This window comes from Chlorocebus sabaeus, chromosome 16, assembly GCF_047675955.1.
Source record: "Chlorocebus sabaeus isolate Y175 chromosome 16, mChlSab1.0.hap1, whole genome shotgun sequence".
Taxonomy (NCBI): Eukaryota; Metazoa; Chordata; class Mammalia; order Primates; family Cercopithecidae; genus Chlorocebus; species Chlorocebus sabaeus.
Window position 1 is genome coordinate 59,496,268 of NC_132919.1, and position 25,539 is coordinate 59,521,806.

The 25,539-nt window shown below is 37.5% G+C and overlaps 1 protein-coding gene across 6 annotated transcripts in view; it reads left to right on the forward strand.

Moving 5' to 3' along the window:
* Positions 1-25,539, forward strand: part of HELZ (helicase with zinc finger) — a 175,380-nt gene that overhangs the window by 69,329 nt on the left and 80,512 nt on the right. For 5 of the 6 annotated variants that reach the window (XM_008012026.3, XM_008012025.3, XM_008012028.3 and 2 more), the window contains 4 exons: positions 10,328-10,661; positions 11,509-11,639; positions 17,074-17,253; positions 17,773-17,877. In XM_008012026.3, the coding sequence (XP_008010217.3) occupies positions 10,328-10,661; positions 11,509-11,639; positions 17,074-17,253; positions 17,773-17,877 (750 nt within the window). The remainder of the gene's footprint in view (positions 1-10,327; positions 10,662-11,508; positions 11,640-17,073; positions 17,254-17,772; positions 17,878-25,539) is intronic. The other variant, XM_008012033.3, reaches the window with a different exon arrangement.

A 25,539-nucleotide genomic window follows, 5' to 3' on the forward strand; every position in this document is an offset into this window, starting at 1 on the left:
GTTTTACTTATAAATACAGCTGAACCAGCATATTTTTCTTCTCCAGGATGCCTTATGGTTCCTTATCATTAGTATTAATAATAAATACTGAACACTCATTAAGAGTATATTCAGAAAAGGAAAAGAAAGTGAAAACTTACAGATACTTTGGTTACCCTATAGATTAGTTATGATTTAACTTTTGAAAATACCTAGTTTCAAATTAAATACGTGTAAAATTTACAAAGTCAGAGTCTAGTTTTCATTACTCTAAGACTAAATCCTGGCCCATTGATGGTCTCTTAAAAGGCTTTTATCACTTGTGTCTGTAGGCTGTTAGTTTATTAAATAAGAAGGACAGTGACTTGTATCATCTGTATTATTTATATTGTCATGGATTCCTTTTCCTTAGGAAAGAACACCATGATAAATCATAAATATTGGGATTAAATAGAATTTAAAAGCTTACCGGAATCCTGGAGACTATTTTTGAGTATCATAGTAGGAATTCAGAAAAAATTATATATTAACTTTTATTTGTTTAATATTTTATTAAGGTTTATGAATCATTCCATTACTTTAGAATGTGCATGTAAAGCCCAACAAGCTTAGCATTATTATATTCAGAATAATCTTTTAAAAGCGGAAACTAGTCTGAATGGATAAAAGGAGAAACCCTACAAAATTGTAGAGGTTAAATACTGATCGAGTATCTAAGGCTGGGCGTGGTGGCTCACACCTGTAATTGTAGCACTTTGGGAGGCTGAAGTGGGTGGATTGCTTGTGCTCAAGAGTTTGAGACCAGCCTGGGCAACATAGTGAGACCTCATCTCTACAAAAAGTTAAATAATCAGGCATGACGTGTGTCAACTTGAGGGCTGAGCCGGGAGAATTGCACGAGCCCAGGAGGTCTAGGCTTCAGTGAGCTGTGATTATATCACTGCCTGGGTGAGAGAGAGAGAGACCCTGTTTCAAAAAAAAAAAGAAACTGGATAGTTGAAAGTGCACTGTTCGAGTATCTTGAAAGGCTTTCAAAGCCAGTATGAGAGGGCCTTAAAAATATTAGCATTGATGGCAAACTAAGTTGGTGTGATCTTTTAAAAAAATATTGTTACTATTTTGAGACAGGATCTCACTCGGTCACCGAGGCTGGAATGCAGTGGCATGATTTTAGTTTACTGCAGCCTCAACCTCCTGGGCTGGGGTGATCCTCTGCAGCCTAACTGGAGAGGCTGAGTGACTGAGACTGCAGGTGTGCATCACCACACCGGCTTCGTTTTGTATTTTTCGTAGAGATGTGGTTTTGCCATAGTACCCAGGGAAGATCTGGAACTCCTGGGCTCAAGTGATCCACCCGCCCTGGCCTCCCAGGGTGCTGGGATTACAGGCATGAGCCCCTGCCCCAGCCCAGTTTGTGTGATCTATCTGGAGAGCTGTTTGGCGGTTTGTATCAAGGACCTTAAGTTTGAATCTTTTGTTGTGGCAATTCTACTTATGGGGAATCATAATGAAGCAATAATCAGGTCAAAGATCTCTGGACACATGTCTTTCAAAGAGTAGTGAAGAATAAGTTAATTATGATAGAGCTATGTGATTGAATGTTATATAACTTGAAATTATGTTCTTGAAGAATTTTTAATACAGTGATGATGCTCATGATATAATATTAGGGAAGAAAATATGCTAGTTATAACACCTTATTGCCATTCTAATTTTATATAGATGCCTATACACATACATGTATGTATTTGTGTATAAAAATGTTGGAAAGAATTAAAGCAAAATGTTCTGGTTGATGGACTAACAGGTGATTTTTATGTTGTAATAGTTTTCTCTACTTTTGAAGTGTTCTGTAATGACCATATATTGCTCTTATAATTAAAAAAAAATGTGAACAAAGAGATGTAAAGGAAACTGGTACATCATTAGTGGCAACACTTGCTGCTCATGGTGTAAAAAGCCCTTAGGTATGAAAAGAAGAGATTGCAGTAAGGCAGTGGTAAGATAGTGTAGAATGTTTTTATAGGAACTTCTGAGCTTTCTGTTTTTTTAAATCTTTAAAGTTATATCATATTTATTGACTCAAATAGGGATATTTACAAACTGAATGTAAATCAGCCGGATCACTATTGATGTGTTCTGTACACAACTACACAAGAGTTTTGAAGGATCTTCAAGATATACATGATAATTTATTGCAACCTGCCTAACATGTGACAAGTAGTTACTGTGCTAGAGAATTCTGGAATTTCTGGTGATACTCTCACCTAAAGGTAACCCTGGATATGAAGGCTGGTAAATTAAATTTCTCAATTTGGCAGGCCTGTAAATGTTAGTGAAGTGCAGTGCAGAATTGGTACACATACAAAGAAACAGATCCAATAGTAATTAGAGTTCTCAGAATGCATCTGTAAGCAAGTAGACATAGATTGTAAAGATTTTCAAAAGTCTGTGACAGACTTTTGTTGCTTAAAAGAGTATTTTGTTTTCTCCTTACTCTTTAAACTTAATATTTATATGCATTTTAATGTTGCCTTGAATTTAATTTACCTTTGATTGTTAATTCTTTAAGTATAAATAACATAACTAAGATATATTTTTAAAAATTTTGGGGGAGGTCTCTGTGTAGCTGCTAAGCTATGGTGTAGTGCAGGGCTCAGTAACTTTTTCTGTAGAGGGTCAGCTAATAAATATTTTAGGCTTTGAGAATTTCATACAGGCCTGGTTGCATTTCTTCTTCTCTTTTTGTTTTTTGTAAAATCCACTGTCAGTTAAGGGCTATACAGAAACAGTCTGAAGGTTGGCTTTGGCCTTTGGACTGTGCTCTAGTGTGTCTGACGGGGCCATTTTGCTTGTCTGTTCAATCAATACCAGTCATCAGAGCAAACCCAAGTCACCATTAGAATCATGAAGAATGTTTTGTTGTGGTTTGAAACCCAATTTAGAGGTAGGAGACAATGGTATGCCTATATTGACTCATCTCTCTAAATGACTTGGGTATGTATTGACAGTAATAAGTGTGTTCTGAACACACTGAAGTTTGCCTCTTTGTGACGTTGTGGTCAGATGTGCCACACAATTAGTAGGATATTTCCCAAGGTCCTGAGAATTTATCAGTCTTCTGTGAACTTTGACAGTTTAAGCAGAATATTTCCTTTTTTCTTTTCTTTCTTTTTCTTTTTGTTTTTTTTTAAAATGGAGTATTGCTGTTGTTGCCCAGGCTGGAGTGCAATGGTGCAGTCTTGCTCACCAGAACCTCTACCTCTCGATTTCAAGCAATTCTCCTGCCTCAGCCTTCTGCGTAGCTGGGATTACACGCGAGTGCCACCATGCCCAGCTAATTCTGCATTTTTGGTAGAGATGGGGTTTCACCATGTTGGCCAGGCTGGTCTTGAACTCCTGACCTCAGGTGATCCAGCCACCTCAGCCTCCCAAATTGCTGGGATTACAGGTGCGAGCTACTGCACCAGGCCAAAGCAGAATATTTCTAATCATGAAAGTAGTATCAAGGAGCTTCATACTAGTTTCTTACGTTTCGATGATAAGGGTTGCAAGAGACTAAGGCAGGAAGATCACTTGAACCCATGAATTTGAGGTTGCAGTGAGCTGTGATCACACCACTGCCTTCCAGCCTGGGCGACAGAGCAAAATCCCATCAGACTGTGCCTTTTACATGGTCATTTTAGCATTTCTTTCTAGAAAGTAGATTGAAAAAAGGCTCCCAAGATTAGGTAAAATACATTTTGGTTTGAGGCTGGATTTAATAACCTAGTTTTTTTTTTTTTTTTTTTTTTTTAGGGGATGATTTTTTTCAAAGCAGTCCAGAAATTTCTTCTTAGGTTTTTTTAGTGTGAGATGTGTGTAAGTGATAAAGATAATACTACATTTCATTTCATTTAAGTTTTAGAAAATGCTTTTCTTTTGAGATTTGTTTGTTTTACTTCTCATACTCAGTCACATGTTGGTGTGTGTTCAATAATGATTCTACTTTGAAGTGAAATCTGTTTGATTTTTAAGAGATGCATTTTCAAAAGAAATGTACTTTAGCTGAAGCTATTGTGTCCATTAAACTGTGCATGCCTCATCGGGTCATCGTGCCTGGCTTCTCAGTGCTAACAGCTGACATAACAGGCCTGGTGTGGGGTGCACATTTCATCGTTTAGATGGGTGCTGCTTCTATTGGTGATACCTCTGTTCTGTTGCTCTGCTTTAGTAAACTCAGGGATTGTTTTATTACTTTGGTTGATTTTTATTGTTCATATAGTCAGAAATCACCTGAAATGAAAACACTGTAGGTTTGAAATTTTTGAAAAGTTGCACTCAAGAGATAGAATTGTTGCTAAGGTTGATAGAGCCATATTTCTCATTAGCATAGAAGTATCTTTTTAAGTCTATTGAGTATTCAGTTGACTGTAATTCTGCCATTCCCTAAAAGGTTAGGGATTATGTAAACTTTAAGGTTGATTTTAAAATGTAGCATGCAACAATGAAAAGATCGTTTTTCTTCTTATTAAGAAATATCTTTGTTAATTGTAGGATATATTTTCTAGTTTAGGTATTTCTGAGTTATTAAATTTCAAAATGTATTTTAATATTTAAGATTACTAACATAATTTTAGTTTTAGCCTGTTAATCTTTTATACAAATTAATTGTTATTAGCTATAACCTCTACTAGAAAGTCTATAATGTCTGCATCTTGAACATGTGATGAATTTTCTGTGGGAAAAGCTGCATTTCTTAAGACTTTTATTTTATTTCTTAGCACTTCTAGTGCCTCTACCTCAAGAATTTTGTTACAAGACACAACCAATGTCACAAGAGGATTCTCTTGTTGCTCTAAACTGTGAGACTAACTTTTCATGCCTGCTAAATTGTGATCAAGTGTTTTGGGATGGCGATTCTCAAATAGATATGAGTGAAACTTTAATATATGGCTTAAGGCCTGGGTGCGGTGGCTCACATCTGTAATCTTAGCACTTTGGGAGGCCCAGGAGGGCAGGTCTTTTGAGCCGAGAAGTCTGAGACCAGCCTCGGCAACATGGCGAGACCCCATCTCTGCAAAAAATACAAAAATTAGCTGGGCGTGATGGTGTGCACCCATGGTCCCTGCTACTCAGGAGGTTGAGGTGGGAGGATTGCGTGAGCTCAGGAGGTCAAGGCTGCAGTGAGTCAAGATTGTGCTACTACACTCGAGCCTGGGTGACAGTGAGACCTTGTCTCAAAAAACAAAACAAAAAACTATTAAAAAAAATATATGGCTTAAGATAGTTGAGAAATATATGACAGGATTTCAAGAATATGTTAGGAAATAATATAAAGTGGCTGAAGTGGGAATATGGTGCTTGGGAAAAAAATCAGATTATTAGAAAAACATAAAATTAATTCAGTGAACAAAATTTATTGAATATTGAAGGCGTTAGGTTCTCTGCTAGTCACTGCTGATTCTAAGGCAAGCAAAATATGTTTGCTTGTCCCCTAAAAGTTTGTAATCCAGTAGGGTAGAGAGACCCGTAAATACAGGGTTATAATAAAATGTGATCAGCACTGTACTGGAGGAATGCACAAGGGCCCCGTGGAAGAGGCACTTTCCCAGCTTAGTGGAGACAAGGAGGGTAGTCAAGTCAAGGAAGGGCTCACATCTGTTTTCTAGAGCAGATGGAATGTAAGTCGAACTTTGAGAAACAGGTAAGGATTCGTCAGGTTTAGAAGTAGGACAAGGCTGGGCGCGGTGGCTCACACCTGTAATCCCAGCACTTTGGAGGCCGAGGCGGGTGGATCACTTGAGTTCAGGAGTTCGAGACCAGCCTGGCCAACATGGTGAAACCCTGTCTCTACTAAAAATACAAAAAATTAGCCTGGTCTGCTGGTGGGCACCTGTAATCCCAGCTGCTCAGGAGGCTGAAGCAGGAGAATCGCTTAAACCCAGGAGGTGGAGGTTACAGTGAGCCGAGATGGGGCCATTGAACTCCAGCTGGGGCAACAAGAGTGAAACTCCATCTCAAAAAAAAAAAAAAAAAAGAAAAAGAAGTAGGACAAAAATATTTGGTTAAAGGCAACAGGATATGAGAATAAGAGCATAGGGTTTTGGGGAGCTGCCAGTTGTTTACTGTAGTTGCAGTGGAGGGTGCTTGTGTAGTGGGGACAGGCTAGATGAGAGAGAAGCTCTGTCCTCAGCTATAGAAAGCTACTTATCAGATTTGCATTTTTCAGAGATCCTCTGATGGGGGTGTGGAGAACAGATTTGAGACAGGAAGTCGGGTTAGAAGTCTGTAATGCAAGTTAAAAATGTTAGGATGCAGATGAATTAGGAAGGAGGGGAACTAACAGGGCCATGAGGAACTAACAGGGCATAGTGATTCTGTGTTGCATGAATGAAGGTTGGTGAGAGAGGCAGGGTCAAGGATGACTTGATTTTTGGCTTGGATACCTACATGGATGATAGTGCCATTTTCTAAGTTGTTAATACATGGGAAGATTGGGTTGGGTCACACTGGGGAGGTCAGATAGTCAGTTTTCCATATACTGAGTTTAAAGGGCATATAAACAAGAGTGTCCATTTGACAGCTGGATTTACAGCCCTGAGCTGGGAGATCTGGGAGAGGGTGACCTAGCAAGAACTTACAGAGTAGAAGGAAGGCAGGGTGGAGCTTATAGAAAGTAGTTGGTGCTTAGATGGGAGATGGAAAGCAGCTAGGAGAGGTAGGAAGAAAACTAGGAGAGCATTACCATACAGAAGTCCATGGAAGAGGGAGTTCAAAGGAAGAAGACATTGATTGTATAGTGAAAAAAAAAAAAGATAAGAAAACTGTACATCATGTACATCATCTTAGCAAAAAGAGGTCCTTTGTGAATCAAGAATTTCTTGCACTCTGAAGTAATCTCCTCCCTCTAAGAAAGTTTTAATGACCCCTAAACTCTGCATATTATATGGGTAGTAAAAGGAAAGTAAAATTTTAATTTCATTTAAGAAAGCATGAATAAAGTAAGGGTTCTTTTTTTTTTTTCTTTTTCTTTTTGAGATGGCGTCTCATTCTGTCGCCAAGGCTGGAGTGCAGTGGCGCTATCTCAGATCACTGCAGCCTCCACCTCCTGGGTTCAAGTGATTCTCCTACCTCAGCCTCCTGAGTAGCTAGGAACTACAGGCTGGGCCACCATGCCCAGCTAATTTTTGTGTTTTTAGTAGAGACGGGTTTTCACCATGTTGGCTAGGCTGGTCTTGAACTCCTGACCTCAAGTAATCCTCCCACCTCGGCTTCCCAAAGTGCTGGGATTACAGGTGTGAGCCCCCACACATGGCCTCCTGTTTTTTTTTTTTTTTTTTTTTGAGACAGAATCTTGCTCCATCACCCAGGCTGTAGTACAGTGGCACGATCTCAGCTCACTGCAACCTCCGCCGCCTGGGTTCAGGCAATTCTTTTGCCTCAGCCTCCCGAGTAGCTGGGACTACAGGCATGTGCCACCACGCCCAGCTGACTTTTGTATTTTTAGTAGAGATGTGGTTTCACCAGGTTGGCCAGAATCGTCACTCCACATAGACTTCAAAGGATGTATTGGACAACCTGAGGGCCCAGGCAGACTTGTTGCAGAGGCGGAGCCACTGTGCAGAGCCCCTACTAGGACAGTGCTTAATGGAGCCCTGGGAGTGGTCTAGATCCCGAGACCCCGGAACTGAAGGGTCAGCATTATGCAGCTCTCGCCTGGGAAAGCTACAAATGCAAGACTTTCAATCTGTGAGGGCTTCTGGGGGGACTGCGTGCAGCAAAGCCATAGAAGCAGGGCTGCCTGAGGCCTTGGGAGCCCAACTGCTGTTCCAGTATGCCAGGATGTGGGATGTGGAAGCAAAGATTATTCTTCAGCTTTGAGACTTAATGTAGGCCAGGCACGGTGGCTCACACCCGTAATCCCAGCATTTTGGGAGGCCGAGGCGGGTGAATCACCTGAGATCAGGAGTTCGAGACCAGCCTCAACATGGAGAAACCCGGTCTCTACTAAAAATACAGAATTAGCTGGGCATGGTGGTGCATGCCTGTAATCCCAGCTACTCAGGAGGCTGAGGCAAGAGAATTACTTGAACCTGGGAGGCGGAGGTTACAGTGAGCCGAGATCACACCATTGCACTCCAGCCTGTGCAACAAGAGCGAAACTCCGTCTCAAAAAAAAAAGAAAAAAAAGAAAAAAGACTTAATGTTGTTTGCACTTCTGGATTTTGGACTTACTTGGAACCACTTATTCCTTTCTTCTTGCCTAGTTTTCCCTTTGGGAATGGGAATGTTTATCCTGTGCCTGTCCCACCATTGTATTTTGGAAGCATGTATCTCATTAATTTCACAGACAAATTCCTCCTGAGAGGAATTTGAATCAGGATGAATTGTGCCTTGAGTCTTATCTGTATCTGATTTAGTTGAGACTCTGGGCTTGGACTTTTGAGTTGATCCTGGAAAGAGTTAAAACTTTTAGGTGCTATTGGGATGAAATTAATGTATTTTGTATGTGAGAAGAACATGCATTTGGAGGCTGTGGGCAGAATGCTGTGGTTTGAATGTCTCCTTCAAAACTAATGTTGAAACGTAATTGCCATGGGGACAGTATTAAGAGGTGGAACTCTTAAGAGGTGATTACGCCATGAGGATTCTACCCTCATGAGTGGATAATGTGATTATACAGGAGTGGGCCCCTTATCATGAGAGTGGGCTGTTAGAAGAGTGAATTGAGTCCTCTCTTGCCGTTGCTTTTGCTTACACTCTCGTGCCCTTCTGCCTTCCACCATGGGATGATGCAGCCTGAAGACCATCACCATATACCAGCCCCTTAATCTTAGACTTTCTAGTCTCCAGAACTGTAAGAAATTAATCTCTGTTCTTTATAAATTACCCAGTCTCAGGTATTCTGTTACAGCAACACAAAACAGACTAAGACAAACCTAAGAGAAAGGAGAAAATGTTGCCACCATTTCTTACCATGTTGTCTTACCTCTTACAGCACCATTTCAGAACAGCGAAGGAGAACTGTTAATTAGTTTACATCTTTCTTTCACTTCATATTTCTCTCTTTTTTTTAAAATTTGGGGACAGAATCTCACTTTGTTGCCTAGGCTGTAGTGCAATGGCGTGATATTGGCTCACTGCCACTTCCGCCTCCTGGGTTCAAGTGTTCTTCCTGCCTCAGCCTCCCAAGTAGCTGGGATTACAGGTGCGTGCCACCACACCTGGCTAATTTTTGTATTTTTAGTAGATGCAGGGTTTCACCATGTTGGCCAGGCTGGTCTTCAACTCCCAACCTCAGGTGATCTGCCTGCCTCAGCCTCCCATAGTGCTAGGATTACAGGCGTGAGCCACCATGTCTGGCTCTATATTTCTTGACTGTGTAAATTAATCTTGATTCTCTGTGCTGCCTTCACACACATACTCTCTCACACTCACGTGCACACATGGAAGTGTGAGGGAGTATACCAACCATTGTCTAATAAGATAGGCCTTAACTTCTCTTTCCGTAATTCCTGCATGAGACCTGCCTCCATGTAGCCATGAATGAAAATTTATTTTAAATGTTCATTAACATTATTGAAAGAGATATTTTATGGTTTGAATCTGTTGATAAGCTCTACTTGGAAAGCAATTGGTTTAAAGTCCATTGTAATTTTCAGTGCAATGTGTTTCCTTCTGGTTCCAGGTGATTTCAAAGTCTTTATTGTCCCAATGGTGTGTTCAAACAGACTTTTATATTAATTAGTACATAATATTTCATGTTACTTTCAAAAATGACATTTAGTTTCATTTTAAATACTCTGGTGTTTTTTGAATGTGCATATTCTTCAACACAAGTTAGTATGTATCTTTATGTAACTTACGTGGGAGTTCATTCACTTAAAAAAATGTTTTGTTGGCCATTCACAGTGGCTCACCTTTGTAATCTCCCAGCACTTTCGGAGGCTGAGGTGGGTGGATCACCTGAGATCAAGAGCTTAAGACTAGCCTGGCCAACATGTCAAAACCCTGTTTCTACTAAAAATACAAAAATTAGCCGGGCATGGTGGGCGTGTGTAATCCCAGCTACTTGGGAGGCTGAGGCAGGAGAATTCTTGAACCCGGGAGGCAAAGGTTGCAGTGAGCCAAGATCATGCCACTGTACTCCAGACTGGGCGATAGAGTGAGACTCTGTCTCAAAAAAAAAGTGTTGTTGTTTCCAGCTTGTATTAAAGGCAGAAAAATACAGTTTTTAGCTCAATGAAGTGGAAGTGATGTAATGATTTAATTTTTGTTATGTTTATATTTGATTTACTTTCACTATTCTAGTTTTTATATATTTTGTATGTAAAATATTCAAACTAGTTTTCTACTTCTGGTTTAGGTTCAACCTTAAAGTGCAATTGCAGATTCTAGCAAGCTTCATGCTCACTGGCGTTTCTGGAGGTGCAAAGTATGCTCAGAATGGACAACTTTTTGGTCGCTTTAAGCTTACTGAAACACTTTCTGAAGATACTTTGGCTGGACGACTGGTGATGACCAAAGTCAATGCTGTTTATTTATTACCAGTCCCTAAACAGAAGTTAGGACAGACCCAGGGAACCAAAGAGAAGGTTTATGAAGCTACTATTGAAGAAAAAACAAAGGAATATATATTTTTAAGGCTATCTAGGGAATGCTGTGAAGAACTTAATCTTCGGCCTGACTGTGACACACAGGTATGTTTTAAGGTTGCAGTTTAACCAAAGTGGTCTGTAGCCTCATTATCGGCTCATAGTCTTCCTCTGGCTTAGTTTTTCTTCTGCCATAAACGAAAGCAAAGCTGACTTTGAAGTCTACGGGGGTGGGTTGAGAATTGGACCTGTAGCAACTCCCAGAGAAAAGTGATTCTTTTAAATTTAAGTAACATTTAGAATGTTCTAGTGTTATACAAGGTTGAGTTTTCTGATTAGAGTTTTAAATCAGTAATGGAAGAAAAGATGAAAAGAAATTAAGCTACCTCCTGGGACCTCTCTCATCTGCAGTTGTATCTGTTCCTGTTCTCTCTATCTTTATGGGGTTTTAGGTGAATTATGTCTTCAGTCTGCCATATTTAACTGGAAGATTAATCTTTTTTTCTTTTTAAACATAAAACTTGGTGAATATTATTTATTCATTGTAAATTGATAGAGTGTCAGGGCTAATCATCTCTCACGACTGGATACTTCACATGTTCTGATTTTTTGCTAATGTATTTTCATGCGAATGGTAGAGTCAAGTAGCCTTTATAGATTAGGTAACTTATAAATATGTCTGTTTCTTAATATGTAAAATGATGTTAATAATAGTATATATATCATTGGTACTATTAAATGAGATAATCCATAGTAAAGTACTTGTTACAATGCCTGGTTATAAATGAACAAAGCAAATATTCATCATAATTATGGTTAGACTATGATTATACTTTAAAAGAATCTCTGCACTTACTGTCCCAAACAGATTCCTCCCAAAGTATTCTAGTGAGCTGCCAGCATTGATGTTTGTTTTCATGCGGTTTTAAAAAAAATTCATTTTGTGTTTCAGGTTGAACTTCAGTTTCAGTTAAATCGATTACCCCTCTGTGAAATGCACTATGCACTAGACAGGATCAAGGACAATGGGGTTTTGTTTCCAGACATCAGTATGACTCCCACCATACCGTGGAGTCCTAACAGGTACACTAAGGCGTTGTCTTATTAAAGGAAGGTTAATATTAAATTGAATATCTGTATAAAATAATTCAAGCATACTTTTATAAGAAAGTTTGCCTTTGCTTTTCAGGAGACATTAGTTTAGAAAGGAGAGTAAAAGAGCACTTAAAATGAAACATTTGAGGTTCATCATCTATTTACTTTTTCTTGGAGTCTAAATGAATTCCACTGCTTTTCTCAACAGCCTTAATTTGATAGGATGCCAAGACATTTAGGAATATTTCCAAGTAGAAGTTGAATGGGGAAATTAGGGCCTTTCTGAAGTGGTTCCAGTAGTTAATTTAAAATAATTTTTATTTATTTAGAGTTGGGGTCTTGCTCTGTCACCCAGGCTGAAGTGTAGTGGCATGATCATTGCTCACTACAGCCTTGTACTCCTGGGCTCAAGCAACTCTCCTGCCTCAGCCTCTGAGTGACTAGGATTTTAGACACATACCACTGTGTCTGGCTGATTAAAAAAATTTTTTTTGTAGGCAGGGGTCTTGCTATCTTGTCCATGCTGGTCTCGAAATCTGGCCTCAAGTGACCTTCCTGCCTTGGCTTCCCAAAGTTCTGGGATGTGAACTACTGCACCTGTCCTAATTTAAAATACTTTTTAAAGATAGGCGAGATTTTTATAAATGAGCAAAATGGACAAAGTACGATAGAAGAAACTGCTTCAGAAACTTCTGTCCAGTTAATGGTCATATAAATATTGTTCTGCCTAAATTTTTTTGGGGAAGAAGGTACTTCCATTTTGTTATAAGCATGGATGACTGAGAGCTGTATGCCTGTATCTGCCTTTTCATCTCTTCACTGGGTTTTATGCCCTTAGTGCCTGCCCATGCTCAACTCACAACAGCTTTTTTCTTTTTTAATCTCAGTGGCTCTACAAAATAGAAGTTTATTTATCACTTCCAATTTAATCATGGTAGGGTGGCCCTTTCCATGACTGATGGAGCCTCTGGGATCTTCAGTGAGTGGTTTCCAGGGTCACCCTGGGTGTTGACATTCAGCTGGCCGACGGGGGAAGAGTGAGCACAAAGGGTCGTGTGGGAAGCTGTTATGGGCCAGGCCTAGAAGTGGCATATATCACTTCCCTCACGTTCCATTTCTTATGGTCGTAAAAGCAGAACAACACGAAATATGCCTTACAACACAAAGCCTCAGTCATTTTTCCCTTGTTTTGCTTACTCTTACTGTGCTGTCCCCCTCTGTTCTTTTTACTGCCAAAATTCTTGAGAGGGGATAGTCTGTGTATTTCCAGTATTCTTTCTTACTCACTCTGTAACCTCTGTTTTCCTCTTGTGTACTATCCTGAAAGTGATTAGTGATCTACTAATTGTAAAAATCCAGTGACATCTCCTCAGTTCTCTTTGGATTCAGCTCCTCTTCATGCTTCCTTTTCTTTTCTTTCTCAGAGCCAGTGCTGCTTTTAGACCTGGAGTATTTCAATAGCTTTGCCGTCTGTGGCTGTGTTTTCTGGCTCATCCCAAATATTTCTCCTGGAGTTAGTTTTCTAAAATAATCATGTCATTTCACTGCTCACAAATCTCTGATGGCTTCTCCTTGATATGTAGATAAAGGCTGAGCAGTCTAAGCCAAAGCACCCATGTATGGCCTCGTTGACTGTGCTTTCCTGTGGTATCCTTTCAGATTTCTTTTATTTTTTTCTGCTTGACACTCCTTTTCTCCCTCTAAATCCCCATGTTTTAGTAATATTGAATTACCTTGAAGTTTGTTTAATTTGCCATATACTTATTTGCCTCTTCATCTTTCTGTTATTCTTTTTAAAAAGTTTTTAATTGTGGTAAAATCCACATAACGTAACATGTACCCTCTTTACCATTTTAAATGTACAATTCCATAGTGTTAAATATATTCACATTGTTGTGCAATCTCCAGAACTTTTTTGTCTTGCAAAACTGATGCTGTACACCCATCAGACAACTCCCCATTTCCCCTTTCCTGCAGCCTTGCCACCTCTTTAAGTGGTTTTTTCTCTCTCATATAATCTTTGCCCAATGTTAGTTCACTGAAGAGCTCTCTGTCCTTTAATATTTAGTCCAGCTCGTATGCTCTGGATTAGAGGGTCAGCAGATGAACCTGACCCTTTCATGTCAATATTTTAACAACTATTTATTGAGTGCCTGACATGTACTCGGTTCGGTTTTGTGCTTTAAAGCATAATTTCTCTAAATTTGTCAATTCATGTACATTTCTAGACTGTTTTTCTTGGTAAACTCTGAACTTTGTACAGAAAGAGACCATGTCTTATTTTTCTTCGAATACCCACAGGGTTTTACACATTATTCATATTCAGCACATTTAAGTTAATAAGAATTTCAAGTTTAAAGAAGAAAAGTTTCAATTGTGACGCCATACCAGTAAGCTTGTAGGCACATTTACTGGATATGCTCACTTCTGAAAATTATATTGTGTATAACATAGTATATTTAAATACTACTGACTGTAAGTTTTAGCTGCAAAAGTAAGCAAACTTTCAAGCAAGAAAATATTTTTATACCACTGTAATTTAAATAGCAATTAAAAGGTATCTGGGTCTAGGAACATACTGAGTTGTGGTCATGGACTCACACCTGTAATCCTAGCACTTTGGGAGGCCGAGGTGGGAGGATTGCTTAAGCTCAGGAGTTAGAGTCCAGCCTTAGCAATATAGTGAGACCCCCATCTCTATACATAAATAAAGAAATAAGTAAAATTAAAATTACCTGGGTGTGGTGGCACACGCCTGTAGTCTTAGCTAGGTAGGAGGCTGAGGTGGGAATATTGCTTGAGCCTAATAGTTTGAGGTTGCAGTGAGCCACAGTTGTGCCAGAATATATTTTCTGGACTAGTGTAGAATATAGATAGATAAATGAAATTGAGAAATTGTTCCTGAGCATATAGTCTGTAAATTAGTTATAACTACATTAGGTCAGGGGAAGAAAGGACTTCGAATTAGTTTAGCTCTGGGAATGAAATAAAGTATTTCATTCAGAATAAACTTGAGATTTTATATTGTTTTAAATTTTGAAAATCAGAGGTTCCTCTTAGTATGTATATTGTTAATCTTCTTTCCCTTATTAAGTGGGCAGTTCGATAAATAAATACAATTTGTTCCATTCACTGGCTTTCTATAAATGTTCATCATGATATCTATCTCATTCTTAAGTTCATGAAAGTCCCCAGATTTGAAAGATGAGAGGGTATTTTAAGAACTTTTTGCTTTAAAAGTGTGTACTAGTCAAGTAATATCTCATTTTTCTGTAATCTCTAGAAAATATTGTTGTAACAGAAGCTAACCTTAATTGAACTTTTGTTGCTCAATTATTTTTCTAAACAGCTTTACATGTATTATCCCATTTGATCTTTAAAATAACCATCTGACGCAAATGTCATTATCTTCATGCACAGATAAAGGAACCATTGGGGACAGGTATCATAGAATCATAGTAGTCAGGTATAGATTCAGTTAGCAGTTTACTGAACTGATTGTGACTTTAAAAGGTGGAGTTACCAGCCTAGAGATACATGATCCAGGACTGTGCAGGAGCTCTGCAGGGCCATCAAGGACAGACACCTCCCCCTCCTTTCTACCATGTAGGGCATGTTTGTTTTCTTCCTGATGTGTTTTGCCTCATGCAAAATATAAGATGATTGCTGTAGTTTATTTACCATAAGCTTTTTCTGGTCAGCTGAGGAAGGAAGTGATGAGCAAGAAGGGCTTTTTTTAGTTAAAAAAATATATATATATAATAAGTGAGGCTTTGTTTTTATTTTATTGTGTATAGAAGTCCTTCTGAGGACTTCCTCCCCCATCTAATTGACCAGAATTGGGTCTATAGCACAGGAGGCTGGGAGATGGAGCGTTATAGCTGACTAGGCTCAACAGTAAAGGAAGGCAGGGGAGAAGGCTGCTCTGATGGTTTTAGGGTAACCATTCCACCCAGTGCTACATATAGTAGGTCTGGACTTAGCCATCACCTAAAGCAGTTTTCTCATTTATAGAAGATGGAAAATTGCTGGATACTGGCAGAATTATGAATAAATAAGCCGGTTAATGCTGAGGGACTCTGAAATAAAATGTTTGGGGTTTAGCGAATGGCAAATTTCAGAAAAAGAAATATTGGCATGATTACATGGTCAAAATTTGTTTTCTAAAGTTTTACGTTTTTTAAGGATAATTTTGTTGGTTTGAGATTATATGTCATAATTTAACAGTTATTTTATACATATTTGTAGAGATGAGGTCTTGCTATGTTGCTCAGGGTAGTCTTGAACTGCTGATCTCAAATGACATTCCTACCTTGGCCTCCCAAAATGCTGGGATTATAGGTATGAGCCACCACGCCTGGCTAGGTTATAATTTCTTGAAAACTGAAAGTGTTAAGATTTTTCAAAAATAACCAGCTTCTGATTTAAGTACGATATAGCCTCAGAGAGAGAATTTTCCTGTCTAAACTCTGTCCTCTATTTCAGGGTTATTTTGCAGGCACTTTTATTTTAAATTTTCTAAGAGTTTCTTTACACACCCTTACTATTTTGATTCATATCCCTCTCATTTTTACCATAGTTGTTGTGATGTATAGTATTTTAACTGTAGTTGTGAGAAAAAATGCTGTTGATTCTCCACTCAGTTTGATCTGTTGCGGCATCTGCTGTCCATTTAAATCTTTGAAACTTAGCCAAGTCATAGAAGGGGCACTAGTAAGATAGATCTCATTGCAGTAGCCATCTGTGCGATTGTGACAGGTGTTTTCTACTCTGACCAGTATGATATGTGTATTATTTGTGTGTGTGTGTGCAAAAATATTAAAAAACATTTCATTTTGTTTGGCTTTTTATGCCTTTTTACAAGACCTAATCTTTTCTACATTAAGATCTTTGTAAAAATTAGTATCTCTTAACCAGGGACATATAGGTTTGTTCTTTTCCTCTTGTTTTAAACCTTGCCAACAGATCTTTTAAATAATTAGAATTTGAAATTCAGATCGTTTCCCTTTTGCATTTCATTTGTTACCCAAAAAAAAAGTACTACTTCGTTAATATCAGTAAAAAGTTTTCTGATGCTTTTTGTAACAGAGGGAAATTACATTTTTGAAACATTGCCATTTCTACTTAAAGACCTGGCAGCAGCTAGATTTGAAGTATGTGATTTCCTTAGATAAGTTACCAAAATCTTTTTGTATGTAGAATAGGACAAGATAAAATTAATTTTGATTTACATGTTAAAACACTCTGTACTGACTCTGTTGGGTAACTTTCTAAAAAGTAGCTTTAGAATAAGCATTTGTTTTTATAGATGCTGTGCTATTTCAGTGGTTTTAATGGTTCACTGAAATTCAGGATACTCTTGTGTTGTGTTCTGTTTATTAACAAGATGCATATGTTTAAAATAAATTTTTGTTTTCCATAGACAATGGGATGAACAGTTGGATCCTCGACTAAATGCAAAACAGAAAGAGGCTGTTCTGGCCATTACCACTCCACTTGCAATCCAGCTGCCGCCTGTGCTTATCATCGGACCCTATGGGACAGGCAAAACGTTCACTCTAGCTCAGGCTGTCAAACATATTCTGCAGCAACAGGAGACTAGGTGAGAGGGTGGGAAGCGTGCTCATATTTCCCTGGTAGGGTACTACCTCTGTTCTTGTTTTAAATGCAAAATGAGGGCTAGCAAGACAGTTTTCATGTAGCTCTTAAACATGAAAAAGAAAAGGAAAAGCCGTAAATTCAAACCCCAGAGCACTAAAAATTTGAATTCTCTTAAAACATACTGTTTTTAAAATTGGTAGTATAGACAGTAAGTTTTAAAATAGTTTTTAAATAGCCATCACAGCAAGTTTGCTATGGAATTGTGATATCTATTAGAGCCAAAAGACTTGGGTTTAAATATATATATATATATTTTATATGATAGATTTAAAAATAATTTTGGGGTACTTCCTTTTTAACTTAATTTCCTAAAGGTATCACTGAATAGTGCTAGGGATTACTGAGTAGGGTGAGGGAATTGTATAATGTTAGGATGGCCACTGCTTTTTTTTTTTCGGTATTATACTGCTTGAATAGTTTTGTGTTTTATCATTCTTTTTATTTGCACCATTTATTTCAGCAGGATTCTCATTTGCACCCATTCTAATAGTGCTGCTGATCTCTACATAAAGGATTATTTACATCCATATGTAGAAGCAGGCAATCCCCAGGCAAGACCTCTCAGGTATTTTTTTTAAGGCTTATTATGTATCTGTATCATACTTTATTATTCTTAAGAAAAGGTGTCTGTAAAGATTTTAGTAACTTTGGAAATACCAAAGTCTTTAACTGTGCATTGACATTTAGAGGTTATGTCTTTTGAAGAAACTGTTTAAATTAAGGAAAAATGTAAAAATCTTTGACTATTCATTTCTTAAACATTAAGTAAGAGAAAGACATCCTTTTTTAAGTTTTGTGTGTAAAGTGTTGTTTCAACCTGAGTAGATTTTGATATGTACCTCTAAAAGCTAGTATGATGAAATAACATAATATGATAATTTAAATTAAATCTAGTTCAGTTAAAATTCTAGTATATTTTGCATGGCAGATTAGTCATGCAGTGGACAGTTCTTTATGAAAATAAAATTTTGGCTGTGATGCAGGTAATTTTATAGAAGCTACACATTAAACATGAAATACTGAAATGATTTCTGCAACAAAATGTACTTGACTGGTATTTAACAACTTTTGCTACCATTTAAGTGTCAAAGAAAATTTAAGGTTGATATAGAAAGGTCCTCTGAGTATATATGAACATGAAATGTACTTAAATATAGGATGTGGGGGAATAAAAATCCTTTTCTTCAGAAAACAATAAAGAATCATCAAATTGTTGTTTATTATACCATTTGCTTTCATTGTTATATGGATTAATGTTTAGTTTTGCCATTTTACAAACTAATATGTCATGCCCTAGGTTGTTTGAATACAGTTGTTTATAAATTAATTTCTAACTGCACTTTTGAATCATAAGTCACTAACTTTTTATTTCTACTAGAGCTCAAGCATGGGAAATGAAATTATGTTATTTAATTCTTCAGTAATCATAACCAAAGCTGTTTGAATGATCTTAGAATTCCATTAAAAAAAAAAGAGGAAAAAAGTGGTGTGACCTATTAACACAGGTTTTTTTTTTGCCATATTTTATTTTCACTCTGGAAGATTAAGAAGCAGTAATTATTTTAAATAGAATCTAGTTGTATTTAATAAGAAAATATTACATATATACAATCGTTATCACTATAAATGAAAACATGGTATTTATTGAAGGATACGTTCATCAATAAATAGTTTGATTCAGAATCTAATCTCTTCCAGCTCATAAGTGAAAGTTGAGTAGTTACCTTTTTTGCTATAGGTATTCTTACTCTAATGATATAAGTTGTTTGTTTTGTTCACTTATATTGTTGGTAGAGTGTGCATGTGTGTTCCATAGGAAGTGTGACCTCAGTTATCATGGTGTACTTGGTGTGAAAACAGTGGGGTAAAGCCCGCTCAAATCTTGGTTGACTTAGCATAGGCCATTTGGCATTTGGGGCTGTAGAGCTGTTGCTGATGAACACTAAATGCGTTACTCAACTAGCTTATATTTAGCTTTTTCCATGTAAAATTATTTTTTGGAGGTTATAATCCAACATGTGATGCATCTCGATATGCAGAATAAGAAGTTATGTTCAGTAGGGTACATGTATCATTGTGGCCCAAATATTGAAACTTGCCCTCTATCAGAAATTCTCACGTCTCTGTAAGTCTCAAAAGTGGTTCAACCCAAGATGGAAAAACATTTATAAATATATTCAAATGCAAACTTCATGTGGTTTCATTTAGTAAATGGAATAAAGTAAGAAAAAGTCTGACTTCCCAAATATTTGCTTTATGTAGTCCTACATTTTCACCATAGTTTTTCTCTTTGGGAAAGGTGTTAACTTGCAAATGTATTTCCTCAGAGTATTTATGCATTGAATTGTTAAGATTTATTAGCACTATCTAATATTACATTAACTCAGATTAATTGATAATTTTCCTAATAGACAACAAACATAGGAGGCATGTGAAATGGAATAGAGAAGATTAGAATGACTGAGTGCTGTGGGAAGATTAGCTTTATCTGAATTGTCCCAGGATGCAGAGGAAAGAACACAAGAGGGCACTAAGTGTCTGCTCATGACCATGAAGATGGTTGTCTCTAGGGAGAAAGGCTCATGAAGGGTTTGCTGTCTTCATGATATAGTCTGGAACAGGCCCTGGAAAGTGCTATAGTGTGAAAATAGTCAAAACATTACATAGTGAATACAGTAGTAAATGTGTTTAAATATACATACTTATGATTAAAATTTGTAAAACTCTTAGTTGCCAGGAGTTGAGCTGAACTTAAAATATTTGGAGATGGAGATTTTAGAAACCATTTTAGATCCTGCTTAGTTTCAGTTTTTACTTGTTACTTCACTAGAACTAGAAGATTTTAAAATGGAATAGAGGAGAAAACACAGTTTATTTTTGTGTGTGGTTTTCAAGATCAGTATCTGGTTCTGACAGAGTTACGGCTTTGCAGATAGGGGTCATCTATGGAGGGGTGCATTTCCTCCTTTCTGGGAAAATGGAAGGTAATTGTTGTTTTATATTGATCTTCAGAGAAGCATATTCTTCTGTGATCAGGTCATTCTTATTCATAGTATTTTAAGTAATAACATTTTGGGGATTATTTGTTGTGTATAAATTTACTACATGAATAAAACTAGTGAATTAAAATTATATAAATTACCAGACTCTCTTATAATTCATGTGGGATATGTGGATTAATTTCTTTCTGGAAAATATGTAAATTTCTTAATTGGTGTTATATTTTATACTGTGAATTTGAAATTGTCTTGTTACTGTCAATTCTCCAATTTAAAAAAATGTTAGCTGTGTTTTAAATAATCTTTTAGACAGTGTCTAACTTAAATGTTGCACAAAATGAAAGTGCAGAGAATATTTTAAAATCTTTTAAAAGTTGGGACTGGAATATTATACTTTCAAGAAAATTGGCTCAGCGGTCAAGCTTTGTATTCTTACTAGCTTCAACTTGAGGTAGCTTTCCAAGGTAAATGTGAAAAAGTCAGCAGTGAGACTTAGAACTTTAATTTCTTTCTTTTTTTTTTTTCCTTTGAGGAAAAAACAGGTGCTTGGAGTTAGTTGATGAGTGTATTAGGCCGTTTTTATATTGCTTTAAAAAAATACCTGAGACTAGGTGACTTATAAAGAAAAGAGTTTTAGTTGGCTCATGATTCTGCAGCCTTTATAGAAAGCATGGTGCTGGCATCTGCTCAGCTTCTAGGGAGGCCTCAGGAAGCTACAGTCATGGTGGAAGGCAAAGGGGGAGTAGGATGTCACATGGTGAAATCAGGGGCAAGTGAGAGTGAGTGTGCATGTGGGAGGTGCCATATACTTTTAAGATCAGATTTCAGAGCAAAAGCTCACTTATCACCAAGGGGACGGCCCAAGCCCCTCATGAGGGATCTGCCCCCATGATTCAGACACCTCTCACTGGGCCCTACCTCCAACATTGGGGATTCCATTTCAACTTGAGATTTTGATGGGAACAAATATCCATACTGTATAAATGAATAATTTGAAAAACCACCTTTTTTTTTTTTTTCAATTTTACAATGAAATACTCGTTGGAGCTCAGAGGTGAGGTCTTGGCTGGAGAGAGAAAATGTGTGAGTCACTAGGGTATTGGTGGTGATTGAAGCGTGGGCATGGATGAGATTGTCAGGGGAGAGGAGGGCTGGAGAGTTAGAAGGGAATCAGAGAAAGCTTGAGTCATGGAAGCTGAGGGGAGAGTTCCTGGGAGGGAGCAACAGCGGAACTTTGCACGCTGCCAAGTCAGGTAACTCAATGGGCCTGGAAACATCCGTGTGATTTAGTGATGTGGAAGTTGTTTATGTCCCTTGATTAGATGGAGGGTAAGCCATGTTGAATGAGTAGAGGAGTGAGTAGGAGGTTGGTAACTGGAGAGGACAATCTAGATGATACTTCTAAAAAGAAGCCTGGCTGTGAAAGGAGGGGAGAGGTCAGACAGTGACTGGGAGAATATGAGAATTTAAGTAAAGATTCTTTTTAAACAAGAGAAACTAGAGAATTTTAATTTTAAAAAGCCACCTATAAGTGAGAGGTTAAATTCAAATATTGGTAATTTTTTCCCCATAATGATTCAAATAATTAGCTTTTGTTTTAGATTAGTATTTATGTTTATTAAAGGAAATCACATGTATACACTATTACAAAAGGTCATGTTGTATTTAAAGTTGATAGCAAAAAAAAATTTTTTTCAATTAACCTAGCCACTGTTTACCAAATATCATTCCCAAGGGAATTTTTGACTTTTTTTAGCAGTTTCTTTTGATACTTCCATTTTTCTAAATTATAAACATAATATGTAAAAATTATATATGTGTGTATATTATGTATACAAATTATAAATATAAAATACAAATTATATATGTGTATATATATAACAAATATATATAAACACACATATATCAACTGCTGTGTCTTAATTTGATTTTGGATATTTGTTGACTTTCTGTTGTAGCTTTTTTTTTTTTTTTGGTGAGACAGAGTCTTGCTTTGTTGCCCAAAATAGAGTGCAGTGGGGCTATCTGGGCTCACTGCAACCTCTGCCTCCCGGGTTCAAGTGATTCTCCTGCCTCAGCCTCCTGAGTAGCTGGGATTACAGGCACACGCCACCATGCCCAGTTAACTTTTGTGTTTTTGGTAGAGACAGAGTTGCACCATGTTGACCAGGCTGGCCTCGAACTCCTGGCCTCAGGTGATCCGCCTGTCTCAGCCTCCCAGAGTGTATGGTAGCTTCATTTTTAGTGTTTTTATTATGATGATCCTGTAAATTATTTGCTCCTAACAAATAATATGTATATATGTTTTTGGATTTATTCTAGCATTAATACTGTTTTTCATTTGCTTTATTTTCTTTGAACGTCTAATCAGGTCTTTATACCCTAAGTGACTCTGTAAATACCTACTGAAACAAGTGTCTTTATTGTCACAGCTCTTAGATAATTTGTCAGTGCTGTTTTTTTCTCCTGGAAGCTCCCCTTCTGGATTTCACTTGCTCCTCCTTTCTGAACTGGTTGTTCTTTGTTATGCTGACACTTCTCTTTGCCATTATTTTGGAATTTCTTTTTCTTCTCTTCTATATTAGATCCCATTTCCTGGATCTTAGGTCTTCCCCTTTCTTGATTTTCTACCTTGTTTTGATGGTGCACATCCTTTTTTACACACCCTTAACTAGTGCTTTCAACCCTTCTGACAAAGTTCATAGGAGGTAATATTTTTTGGCTTTTGCATATCTGAAAATGCCTTTATTCTGCTATCAGATTTAATAGTTCATCTGGGGGATGGGTAGAATTTTAGTTTTAAAATGTGGCTCATAACTGCCTAGTTTTTCCTTAGTATTTGCTTACCAGTAAGTTGATATTTAGACAGGTAGGCCAGGATCAGAAATAATGAGGATTTTTTTCATGATTAACTTTGATGCATCCAGAGATGTTTTTGTGTGAGCCAGTGCTTGCCTTTGAAGAAAATGATTGTACATAGCTTACGATATAGAGGTTGTAATTCTTCTGCCAAGTCTAGATTATCTCCATTGTGTAAAATTTCCCCCCTCACCAAATTATCACTTTCAAGTGTGGTCTTGAATTGAATGAAAAATGGAAAAGTGAACTCAATTTTGGTTTGAAGAATTTAAAACATATTTTGATGTGATTTTTAGTAAAAAATGATTATCAACTTAAGACTTATTTTTCTTATTTAAGAAATCAGTATTTAAAGCTGACTTTTAATAGCAATTTGCAAGATTTATTACTATAATGGAATTCCAATGTCTAAGAAAAACAAAGAAACAGAAAGTTACTTAGTAATTAATATCAGACAGTAAAAATAACTACTCTTTTATTTTTTATTTATTTATTTTTTTTGAGACGGAGTCTCGCTTTGTCGCCCAGGCTGGAGTGCAGTGGTGCGATCTCCACTCACTGCAAGCTCCGTCTCCCAGGTTCACGCCATTCTCCTGCCTCAGCCTCTGGAGTAGCTGGGACTACAGGCGCCGCCACCACACCCGGCTGATTTTTTGTATTTTTAGTAGAGATGGGGTTTCACCGGGTTAGCCAGGATGGTCTCGATCTCCTGACCTCGTGATCCGCCCGTCTCCGCCTCCCAAAGTGCTGGGATTACAGGCATGAGCCGTGCCCGGCCTTTTATTTTACATTCTAAATTAAAAATTTTTTTTTTGAGACACAGTCTCTTTCTGTCACCCAGGATGGAGTGCAGTGGTGTCATCTCAGCTCACTGCAGCCTCCACCTCCTGGGTTCAAGTGATTCTTGTGCCTCAACCTCCCAAGTAGCTGGGACTACAGGTTTATGCCACCACGCCAGTCTAATTTTTGTATTTTTGGCAGAGATGGGGTTTTGCCATGTTGGCCAGGCTGGTCTTGAACTCCTGGCCTCAAGTGATCCACCCACCTCTGCCTTCCAAAGTGCTGGAATTACAGGTGTGAGCCATCGTGCCTGGCCAAAATATTAATAATTCTCTTTTAAAAACCTTTTTGGTTTGCTTCCAAAAATAATTTAGGATTGCTCTCGTAAAATGTGCAGAGGCCATAAAATTGAGAAACATTAACACAAAGTAAGAGACAAGAGCCTAGTAACAAATGGTGGCTCTTTGAGAAAAGGAAATTGTTACCAAAATGTTAGACTGACTGAAGGCATGCCAATTAAGCACCAGATTTTGCTCTTACCTTTTTAGAAGCCGCGTATAAATTATTCTTTTGTTCCATGTGATGACTTATTAAATAAAATATTTCACACAATATGTGCTTTTAGATGGAATAAACAACAGATCTTTTAAGTAATTGTTTTGATTGCCTATATTGATATCATGATGCTACCTTTTTGCATTTGCGCAGTGTACATTGAATATTTACTGAGTGTTTAGAAATGCTGGTTTTAGTTTCAGCTTTGCTGTGAGTGAAGGGAAGTGGGGGGCTTCTGTTTGTTGGTGCTGCCAGGCATTATGCTACGTATTATACATCTGTTATCTCATTTAATTTCCCCAAATCCTTGAGAAGTTGAATTATTATATTCATTTTGGAAATAAGAAATGAAGCTTAGAGAGGGGAAGAACACAGGTTTAAATCCTGGCTGTAAGCTCTTTGGACTTCGGTTTTCCTAACTAGGAAAGAGGAATAGTAGTGATGAAAATAACAATCATCTGGTGATCTTTGTAATTTTACCAATGGAGTAGAAGCCATCAGAAGAGAATGCCCACATCTTCCCTTTGATAGATCATCTGACTTGCATCTCCTAAATAACTGCTTTCCCTCCCATTCTAAACTGTTCTTTTCTTTTCTAGGGATCAACCTCTCCACTTGTGAACGAGCTCTCATCCTTTCCTGGATACACAGCTTCTTCTTTCCTCCATAGTTTTTTCTTTGTATAGCATGAAAATATACTATTGTCTTATTTAAAAAAAAAAAAAACAAAAACTCACCTTCACCGACCTGCATGCCTTTAAGCAAAACTTATCTAGACAGTTGTCTATATGTACTCCCTGGCACTATCTCCTCTCTTCTCTTTCTTTCTTAAGCTCAAGCTAATCAGATTTCCATCTGTACTTTTACACTAAAACCATCATATTGAGGTTCATCATATTGGTTTTCTTGCTGTTAAGTCCTGTGGTCAGTCTTCATTTTACTTAGCCTCTTAGCAGCATTTAACACAGTTATTCCTATCTATTTCTATCTGAAACACTTGCTTCATTTTACTTCCAATACCCACACTCTCCAGA